The sequence below is a fragment of the Cherax quadricarinatus genome, chromosome 18 (assembly GCF_038502225.1).
Source record: "Cherax quadricarinatus isolate ZL_2023a chromosome 18, ASM3850222v1, whole genome shotgun sequence".
NCBI lineage: Eukaryota > Metazoa > Arthropoda > Malacostraca > Decapoda > Parastacidae > Cherax > Cherax quadricarinatus.
In genome coordinates, this window is record NC_091309.1 from 31,550,600 (window position 1) to 31,561,770 (window position 11,171).

The following is an 11,171-nucleotide window of genomic DNA, read 5'->3' on the forward strand; positions in this document are numbered from 1 at the left end:
AGCCAGTCACCAGCATGAGGTCTTTGAAGGACGTAGGTCAGTAGTGGTGTTGCGTCCCGTCACACTGACCCCCCTCGTTGCGTCCCGCCACACTGACGAGCTTCTTGCGTCCACAGAACGGTAAGCGGGTGGTGGGAGGAGAGTGTCCTGCTGGTGGACGCTCAGCGGTGTCCTCAGCCACTAAGGAAGAACTCCAGCTGGTGAGGGACGCTATCGTCTCTCTCAGAAGTAACTTCAGGTGAGTCAACCTCGTCCTACACCCACCCGCCCACCTCCAACACCCACCTACCTTAACCTCGCACACCCACCCCACCTTCACCTCTCACAATCATCCAACACCACCCACCTATACCTCACACAATCATCCATCACCCACCTTTACCTCACACAATCATCCAACATCACTCACCTTCACCCCACACAATCATACTTCTGCTTCAACAGAGGTCAGTAACCGAGACCACAATAAACAGGTCTAGTTAAGAGGAACACGTGTGTAACACGTGTATCAGCCAGTCAACGTCAGCAAGGCTAACGGCCGGATTACTTTATGTACTAGCTGCGTATATCCTCGTAGTGAAGAACAACATCTGTAGGTAAAGATCCGAAGGTGTTGCTCATGTGTAATTCCTGACTGTCTTGTTGGTACCCTATGCTATTTCTGTAATGATTCTAGATAATGACTGGTTCTAGTCAATGATTCTAGATAACGATTCTCCTTAAGGATTCTAGTTGCCGCCTGTGTTTCAATTTTATGATCACGTGATTTCTCACTTTCACGTTACTAAGCTGATGAATAAGACGTGCAACACTGGGGTGTCCTTGTGGGCAGAGATACCCAAGTGTTGCACTTGTGGAATTCAAAATTATCCTATTTTCAAACTATGGCAAGCTGCTGATAATTTATCACCGGTATACTTGACCCTTCAAGACTGACAATAAGCTTCCACTTTACCAACTTTTCGCTCTGTGAAGAGCTCTTATAGAGCGAAATGTCCCTGTGAAAAGTATTTGACGTAAACAAACCATACCCCGGCCGGGATTGAACCCGCGGTCATAGAGTCTCAAAACTCCAGCCCGTCGCGTTAGCCACGGGCTGGAGTTTTGAGACTATGACCGCGGGTTCAATTCCGGCCGGGGTATGGTTTGTTTGCAATCGTGTCATTACGATTTCGTGAGTCATTTGACGTAAATCTTCGTTGCTGTTGTAAGACTTGTTTACCGCATCACGGCAGCAGCGCTGCTGCCGTGCACAGCACAGCCAGTGCTGCTGCCGTGCACAGCAAGTGCTGCTGCCGTGCACAGCAAGTGCTGCTGCCGTGCACAGCAAGTGCTGCTGCCGTGCACAGCAAGTGCTGCTGCCGTGCACAGCAAGTGCTGCTGCCGTGCACAGCAAGTGCTGCTGCCGTGCACAGCAAGTGCTGCTGCCGTGCACAGCAAGTGCTGCTGCCGTGCATCACAATACAACATAATATTTAGGAAATAATGACTATGAATTAATACTCTCGTATTACCAAAGATATTCCTTCTAATATTCCTACCCACATTTATTGCTTCGTGTACTGCATGATATTCCATGTCTGTCTCTCAATTCAGCCAAGACTGGGAATAATGGATGCTTGTACCTTTCCAGAGAGACAGATCCCAACCAGCACACACTGGACACACTTGAACAAGCCATCGCTATCCTCATAGAACGTGGGAGTAATGGTGGTAATGGTGGCAGTGGTGGTAGTAGTGACAAAGCCTCACGCCCGGGAGACAAGCGGCCTTCTGTTAATGGTATGTTCATACAACCACTTACATTATAATTCTATATACTGTGTAATGTATGTAATGAACGCTCAGTGCTCCATAACCCACATGGAAATACAAACACAGAAGGTTGACTCGTCTGTATATTTCAATCCCCTTTCTGGGATCCTCTTCAGGAGAGGATCCCAGAAGCGATCGAAATGTACAAATCAGCTTCCTGTGTTTCTATTTCCATGTGGGCTATTACTGAGCATACTTTAAGATGTATATTTATTTATATTATGGTTACAAGGAAGCGCTAAACCCAGCTGAGTAGAAAAACACACACGGGTGTAGTGGTATTTGGGACAACACACCCACGTATACTGGCTCTCAAAAGAACGGGATTCGAACCTGGGACGAGTTTAAGAGCTGGCCCATGTGTCTACACCTGCAGTAAGTAGGTAACCTGGGTGCAAATAAACTGCTTCGGGTCGCAGTCTGGTAACAAATATCAAATAATGAATATGGGAGACCAGGAATTACTTGGACAAATTCGCCAACACCTCCAAAGCCGCCAGTACCTCCAAAGGCACCAAAAACCACGTAACACAGCGCAGACTAACCTTTTACGAGTGAATTTGAATACTTTTCCCGAACGCTTCCAGGATAATGCTAACTCAGCGGCAGAACAGCAATAGACGTTTCAGCAGTTGCTCTTAGTGAGACAACGCTTCGCTCTGTGTAGTTGTATCGTCACCGGTAAAAGCTCTACGAAGTGCGAATCTTTATCCCAGTGAAAACTGCTGTAAAATGTTTTGTTACTTTCCTTCCCTGGCAAGACCTCTCCTACTCATGACTAGGTATTTACACACACACACATTGGGCATTTAATGAACACATGGCAATACCGTAGCTGCAACAGTCCACAACTAGCCTACAGTACCGTGGCTGCAACAATTGACAACTAACCTACAGTACCGTGGCGACAACAATCCACAACTAACCTACAGTTTAAACAGGAAAATTTACGTTTTCAATTCGTCCTATATCAAACATCGACACGCGACTTAGAACAACAAGTCATTTGAAGCTTCTAATCTGTGGCTTGGTTATGAATCAAGTATTTACAGATACTGGGGCATTTACTCGCATATTAGGAACTACTACATAACCTAGTTATAAAATACACGCATTTTTATCTACATTCAGAAACTGATTTCAATGAACTGTACTTTGGTTCTATTTATATACGAGTATGTATGTTTTTTTACACTATTTCTAGTGCCAATACAGTGTTTGTGTGCCCGCAGGAGTGGGCGAGCCATGTACCAAGGTGATCTACTTCACTGAACGAACAGTGACACCCTTCATGTCTACTATCAACAAGAGACTGGGTGAGATACGCTTGAGAGACTTCAAGAACATGTTTGACAGACCTGGCCTCTTCCGCTTCCACTTCAAGAGCTATGACCCAGAGTATGGTCTGGTTAAAGAAGAGGTGGGGCTTCAAAAATTTGTTTTCCAAGCATTATATATACATAGCACCCTTCAAAAGTAAAAAAAAAAAATTATAGAACCTTTGTAAAGGGCACAATTTCGGAGAAACCAGTGTTCCTTGTACATGTAAATACTGCACTTACTCTATGGACTGGATTTGAGAACTAATCAAGGCAGTTAAGAAATTAATATAATTAAGACGATTAATATTATCACTTGCAGCACAGCATTGATTGCGTACACCTCACAATTGACTCATACTGCACACTACATACTTTCACTACGTAAAACTGCACAGTATATACTCGGTCTATAAGACTGCACAACAGCACATTCCTTAATCTTACATGTTGCTCAGTCACACTTGTTTGAGCCCTCCCAAAGCAACCTCCTGGGTTGTGTTGTTTTAACAGTATCACCGTCTCCCGGGGACGTCACATTTCATAGTCGAAGTCACAAGTCACTCGCGCATTAATATCTTACAGCACTGGGGAGAAAATACATTTTGACAGACGTTTCGGTCCTGAGGCCTGGTTGATTCCACTGATATTCAGGGCACACGAAACACAGCATCACATACAAGGAATTACCAACAGAAATATGACACAGAATAATAGGGAAGTCGTATAAACCGAGGTTAGGTTAGGCAAGGTTTGTCAGGAAACAGACCAAGTGTTTCCTGACGCAAGTCTAAAGTCAGATGACATCTCAACGAGGCCTTCTGCTGGCTTATCAGTCCACATTTTTAAAAATTATGGTTATGATTATAATTATTAGGCGAGGGAGACCTTTATAGCGGAGGTAAGGGGTGAAGACAGTTGATAAGTACCTCTTAAAGCGGAGGTAAGGGGTGAAGACAGTTGATAAGTACCTCTCACGGTATCACGTCAGTCTCTCACTTCTGAGAGGTACTCCCGGCCTTACCAACACACCTTTGTTACTCTCACCTGTGCCAGCGACCTTCCTTGTATCTTATATGTTATAAATTTCGACTTTATTCCACCTGAAAAATGGAGTCCATAACAGATTTTGATTTGTTAAGTACAAAGAAAGTCACTATTATGTCGGGGCCTTTCTCGGAGTAGAGAATACGGTAAGTCAACTGGTTGGTGTGTGTGTGTGTGTGTGTGTGTGTGTGTGTGTGTGTATGTATTTATGTGTGTGTGTGTGTGTGTGTGTGTGTATGTATTTATGTATGTGTGTGTGTGTGTGTGTGTGTGTATGTATGTATGTATTTATGTATGTGTGTGTGTGTGTGTGTATGTATGTATTTATGTATGTGTGTGTGTGTGTGTGTATGTATGTATTTATGTATGTGTGTGTGTGTGTGTGTGTGTGTGTGTGTGTGTATGTATTTATGTATGTGTGTGTGTGTGTGTGTGTGTGTGTGTATGTATTTATGTATGTGTGTGTGTGTGTGTATGTATGTATGTATTTTATGTATGTGTGTGTGTGTGTGTATGTATTTATGTGTGTGTGTGTGTGTGTGTGTGTGTGTGTGTGTGTGTGTGTGTGTGTGTGTTCGCGCGCGCGCATGCATTAACATATTTAAGCACACATTTGTTATTAATGCACTGTAATAACAGGAATAAGAGTTTAGGCTTGTACCGTCTCACTTTGTATAACAAATTTTCATTAGTTTCACCTGCCACTATTTCCTCTCTCATCACAGTTCAGGTGTCAACTACTCCATGAAGAAATATTTTACATGCATACATAACATTACGACTACTACTTCTCCATACTGCTGGTACCAAGAAATCCTCCTCTTCCAGTTTCTCGCATCTTATTTAAGAGTCTTAATGAAGTTGTTTTATCTGATCTTGTGTCAGCAAGTCAGCACATGACCAGTCACGTCTTCCTATTTTGTGCTCTTATTACTCAACTGTTAAGAATTTTTCTATAGCATTTCTTTAAATTTATTACATTTTGGCTATGCAAAATAACCTTCCAATGTGACAACATTCTAAGTGTAAAACTTTATTAAATCCAGAATAGATAAAACTCTACAAGAAGATAAACGTTTACGTAATGGAACCTCTGCATCCATTTTTTTACACCCTGTATGCAGTTTAAAGAAAAACGCTCGTTAGCATAACTGGCTTATAGTTCACCAGGAACTTACCTAGTTAACCAGGTTCTCTATTAAACACTGGTTAGTAGGTCTTATAATTAACTAGGATCTCCAGCATTAAAAAATGATTTTTGGCAATGTATATAATTTTGTCAACGAGTTTACAGTCTTTTACTAAAAGTCTCAAAAAATAACTGTAGATTATTTCTTCTCATATTCCTTAAAAACCCAAGGTGATAACTTGTCTGGTGCCACCGTTTTAAATTTATTGTTCATTAATGCTTCATTTAGTCTCTGGCAGATAGGTATTAATAAAGGGGATATTAATAAGGTCTTGAGGATGTCTCTCCAAGAGAGAACCCGCAGTAATGGATTTAAATTAGATAAGTTTAGATTTAGAAAGGACATAGGAAAGTATTGGTTTGGAAATAGGGTAGTTGATGAGTGGAACAGTCTACCTAGTTGGGTTATTGAGGCTAGGACTTTGGGTAGTTTCAAATCTAGGTTGGATAAGTACATGAGTGGGAAGGGTTGGATTTGAGTGGGACTTTCACATCAGAGCTTATTTCTTGGGTAGCATTGAAAATTGGGTTGGGTAAATGTTTTGTTAGTGGGATGAATTGTAAAGGACCTGCCTAGTATGGGCCAGCAGGCCTCCTGCAGTGTTCCTCCTTTCTTATGTTCTTATGTTCTTATATATAAAGTCAACTAATTTAATGTCAAATTTTCCATATATTAACAGAACAGTATCATTAATTTTAGTTCTTTATGTTATATCATTCACATTTAATTTGTCTTTTCTATCTTAATATAACTTTTAAACAGTTCTTCTCAGTTTCTAAAATTTTATTAACACTATTCCTCCCACACTTTTGTTTATCTGTTTCTGGCTTCTCTAATTTAGTAATTATTTTTATTACAGATTGTATACGAGGATGACATATTGCCTGGAGTTGATGGGAAGATCATTGCCTGGGTGGAAGAAGATATTGACTGATGGAAGATGGACAGGGCTGCAACAACACATCAACTAGTGGAAGACTAACATTGCCGCAACGCAAAAACTAGAAGACTGACATCGCTGCAACACAACTACTGGAAGATGACCTGGCTGCAACACGGCTAGTGGAAGATGACCTGGCTGCAATACAGCTAGTGGAAGATGACCTGGCTGCAATACAGCTAGTGGAAGATGACCTGGCTACAACACAGCTAGTGGAAGATGACCTGGCTGCAACAACACATCAACTAACAGAAGGTGGACAAAGCTGAAACCAAATGCTCCTCTTGCCATCCAGCCTAATCAATATTGTCCAAAGTAAAGTTTAACTCTGCAGTAAAGGCAAGCTAAAGAGTATAAAAATCTTTATACTCAGTAATTAGTAACTTGCCGCACGCCTGAACGGCTGGCCAAGGCCGCTAATAATACCTTCCTCATAATTATTAACTTCATCAAGAAAAAAAAAGTTGTATTTGATAGCATCCTGAACAAGAAAATTTACCAACTGAATGTTATTACAAAGCAAATTGAAATATTTCCCATGATCACTGCTTGGAACTGTTGCTTGAGAAGCCAACTATTAGTAGGGTATTCCAGGCTTGGGCAAGAATCAGAGGAAATACTGGCAAGCATTACTAACATTCTCATTGTGACTGGGAAGATTATAGGTAACTACAGTGTTAGTGCAGAGATACCCTTCTTATACCTGCCCACTTGCAGGTACACCCTTCTTATACCTGCCCACTTGCAGGTGCACCCTTCTTATACCTGCCCACTTGCAGGTGCACCCTTCTTATACTTGCCCACTTGCAGGTACACCCTTCTTATACCTGCCCACTTGCAGATACACCCTTCTTATACCCGCCCACTTGCAGGTGCACCCTTCTTATACCTGCCCACTTGCAGGTGCACCCTTCTTATACCTGCCCACTTGCAGGTGCACCCTTCTTATATCTGCCCACTTGCAGGTGCACCCTTCTTATACCCGCAGGTGGGCAGGTGCACCCTTCTTATACCTGCCCACTTGCAGGTACACCCTTCTTATACTTGCCCACTTGCCGGTGCACCCTTCTTATATCTGCCCACTTGCAGGTGCACCCTTCTTATACCCGCAGGTGGGCAGGTGCACCCTTCTTATACCCGCAGGTGGGCAGGTGCACCCTTCTTATACCCGCAGGTGGGCAGGTGCACCCATCTTATACCCGCAGGTGGGCAGGTGCACCCTTCTCATACCCGCAGGTGGGCAGGTGCACCCATCTTATACCCGCAGGTGGGCAGGTGCACCCTTCTCATACCCGCAGGTGGGCAGGTACACCCTTCTCATACCCGCAGGTGGGCAGGTACACCCTTCTCATACCCGCAGGTGGGCAGGTACACCCTTCTCATACCCGCAGGTGGGCAGGTACACCCTTCTCATACCCGCAGGTGGGCAGGTACACCCTTCTCATACCCGCAGGTGGGCAGGTACACCCTTCTCATACCCGCAGGTGGGCAGGTACACCCTTCTCATACCCGCAGGTGGGCAGGTGCACCCTTCTCATACCCGCAGGTGGGCAGGTGCACCCTTCTCATACCCGCAGGTGGGCAGGTACAACCTTCTCATACCCGCAGGTGGGCAGGTACACCCTTCTCATACCCGCAGGTGGGCAGGTGCACCCTTCTCATACCCGCAGGTGGGCAGGTGCACCCTTCTCATACCCGCAGGTGGGCAGGTGCACCCTTCTCATACCCGCAGGTGGGCAGGTGCACCCTTCTCATACCCGCAGGTGGGCAGGTGCACCCTCCTCATACCCGCAGGTGGGCAGGTGCACCCTTCTCATACCCGCAGGTGGGCAGGTGCACCCTTCTCATACCCGCAGGTGGGCAGGTACACCCTTCTCATACCCGCAGGTGGGCAGGTACACCCTTCTCATACCCGCAGGTGGGTAGGTGCACCCTTCTCATACCCGCAGGTGGGCAGGTGCACCCTTCTCATACCCGCAGGCGGACAAAAAAAAATTATGTTTTGTGAACATCGTTGAATCAGTTATTAATTTTATCTTCAGTCTGTTAGACAAAGTTATTATGCTGACCTTGTTTGTTACTGCAACTTTGTAGACAGATGTGAATATTATGTCGAGATGCATCTTATTTTGTGTGTAGTTTACTTTTCAAACTGACTTCAATGTCCAAGCCAAAGATAGCAATGTATGTATCATCTCTATATTGGTTAAATTTTAGTTCATAAGCTTACCATTAATAATTAACTGCAGCTGGCTGTTCCAAAGATCAAATTAATTACCATTCACTTGACTTAAAATGCATTGCAAAACTCTTGATATTACCAGAATGTACTTCAGTGATTGTAATATTGGGAGAGGTATATTACGTTTCCCCGTCTATTTAGGAGAGGCATATTACATTTTTCCAGCTATTAGATATAGCTTCACAGGAATGTTAAACTGTTATAGGAGAGGACTATACAAAAAAAAATCAGAAAACCAAATGATTGAAACGTAACTTGTTTGTGATGTATATTTTATATTAGAAATGTAAACATGATCTCTGCTTTTGTAGATTCTTTTCAAAATGCAGGAATATCATGGCAGTTTATCTACTTGGCAATGTAAATAATTTATTTCATTAATAAACCAACAAATTATCATCATTTAATAAAAACCCAGAGTATACTGTACATGTGTACGTTCTCGCCTTCATGTGATAACAGGGGTCGAGACTCCTCTCAGCCCCGACTCAACTTCTCGCTACTAGGTTCACTCACTCCTGGCTTTCATAGTCTTATTGTACCCCTTTTTAAAACTATGTACGTATCCTGCCTAGCACTTCTCTCTCCAGATCGTTCCACTTCCTCACCTCTAACACTGAAGAAATACTTCCTGACCTCTCTTACATATCTAAGTTTTCAACTTCCAGCTATGCCCTGTTGGTTTTCCCGTCTTTCCCTGTCTCTAATCACCCTATCAATTCCTCTCAGTAGTTTGTATGTTATCATATCCTCCCCTAGTCGTCCTGCCCTACTGTGACATCAGGTTAAGTTACTTAACCTCTCCTCTTAGCACCGAGACTAGTCTGGTTGCAAACCTCTGCTCACTCTCGCCATACTGCTGCTGCTGTATACTTTAATTTGGGTCTGACGTACAGTGTGTAGTGTCGTGAATGACTCCTCACTTGGATATATAAAATTATATAATTATGGGAGAGCGCTAAACTCGTAAGATTATACAGTGCATGTGTAGGGGGATGAAAGGTATTCAGACTTAAATCAGGGAACCGTAGCACAGGTCCAATTCCCTAGATCAAGAGCCCCTCACCAGCGTCAAGGAACCTCCCTTGAGAGGTAGGTATCTAAAAGCCAGTTTTAGATTTGCCAGACTCGCATTTACTGCAGCAGTTATTCGGTTGGTGCGTCTCCGGTGATACACTCTGTGCAATACTTACCCCAGGGTCCTCCTTGAATGATGTTTGTAACCTGTGTGTGTGTGTGTGTGTGTGTGTGTGTGTGTGTGTGTGTGTGTGTACACGTACGTACTCGCCAAATTGTAGTTCCAGAGGTCGAGACTCGGCTCTTGGCCCCGCCTCTTCACTGAACGCTACTAGATCCTCTCTCCCTGCTTCATGAGCTTTATCATGCCTCATCTTAAAGCTATGTATGGTTCCTGCTTCCACTACATCACTCGCCACCTGTTCCACTTCGTGACCAATACCACTGAAGAACATCCCTGTGACTCATCTGATTCTTCAACTTCCAAGTGACCCCTTGTTTCTGTGTCCCCTCTTTGGAAGAGCTTGTTTGTCCACCTTGTCTATTCCATGCAGTATTTTGTATGTCGTTATCATGTCTCCTCCAGTGTTGTCAGGCCGATTTCCCTTAACCTTTCTTCGTAGGACATTTCTCTTAGTTCTGGAACTAACCTTGTCGCAAACCTTCGCACTTTCTCTAATTTCTTAACGTGCTTGACCCAGTGTGGGTTACAAACTGGTGCTGCATACTCCAGTATGGGCCTGACGTACACAGTGTACAGTGTCTTGAAAGATTCCTTACTTAGGTATCGGAACGCTATTCTCAGGTTTGCCAGGCGCCCATATGCTGCAGCAGTTATCTGGTTGATGTGTGCTTCCGGAGACGTGCTCGGTGTTATACTCACCCCAAAATCTTTCTCCTTGAGCGAGGTTTGCAGTCTTTGGCCACCTAGACTATACTCTGTCTGCGGTTTCTTTGCCCTTCTCCGATGTTCATGACTTTGCATTTGGCGGGGTTGAATTCGAGAAGCCAGTTGCTGGACCACGTGTCCAGCCTGTCCAGGTCTCTTTGAAGTCCTGCCGGATCCTCATCAAATTTAATTCTCCTCATTAACTTCACATCATCTGCAAACAGGGACACCTCTGAGTCTATCCCTTCCATCATGTCATTCACATATACCAAAAATAGCACTGGTCCTAGGACAGACCCCTGTGGGACCCCGCTCGTCACAGGTGCCCACTGTGATACCTCATCACATACCATGACTCTTTGTTGCCTTCCTGTCAGGTATTCTCTGATCCATTGCAGTGCCCTTCCTGTTGTACGTGCCTGATCCTCTAGTTCCTGCACTAATCTCTTGTGAGGAACTGCGTCGAAGGACTTCTTGCAGTCCAAGAAAATGCAATCAACCCACACCTTTCTCGTGTCTTACTTCTGTTACTTTATCATAAAACTCCAGAAGGTTTGTGACAGGATTTGCCTTCCATAAATCCATGCTGGTTGTCGTTTATACTCTTGTTCCATTCCAGAAGCTCCACTACTCCTCTTGATAATCTCCATGACTTTGCACACTATACACGTCAGTGAAACTGATCTGTAGTTTAGTGCCTTTTTTTTTAAAT

At 43.9% G+C, this 11,171-nt stretch overlaps 1 protein-coding gene across 9 annotated transcripts in view; it reads left to right on the forward strand.

Moving 5' to 3' along the window:
• LOC128689222 (uncharacterized) overlaps positions 1-8,952 on the forward strand; it is a 413,444-nt gene extending 404,492 nt beyond the window's left edge. For 7 of the 9 annotated variants that reach the window (XM_070086379.1, XM_070086385.1, XM_070086380.1 and 4 more), the window contains 4 exons: positions 117-238; positions 1,634-1,782; positions 3,048-3,235; positions 6,231-8,952. In XM_070086379.1, coding sequence (XP_069942480.1) covers positions 117-238; positions 1,634-1,782; positions 3,048-3,235; positions 6,231-6,305 — 534 coding nt within the window. In that variant the 3' untranslated portion in view covers positions 6,306-8,952. The remainder of the gene's footprint in view (positions 1-116; positions 239-1,633; positions 1,783-3,047; positions 3,236-6,230) is intronic. The other 2 variants (XR_011392158.1, XM_070086382.1) reach the window with 2 other exon arrangements.
• Positions 8,953-11,171: the final 2,219 nt, after the last annotated feature.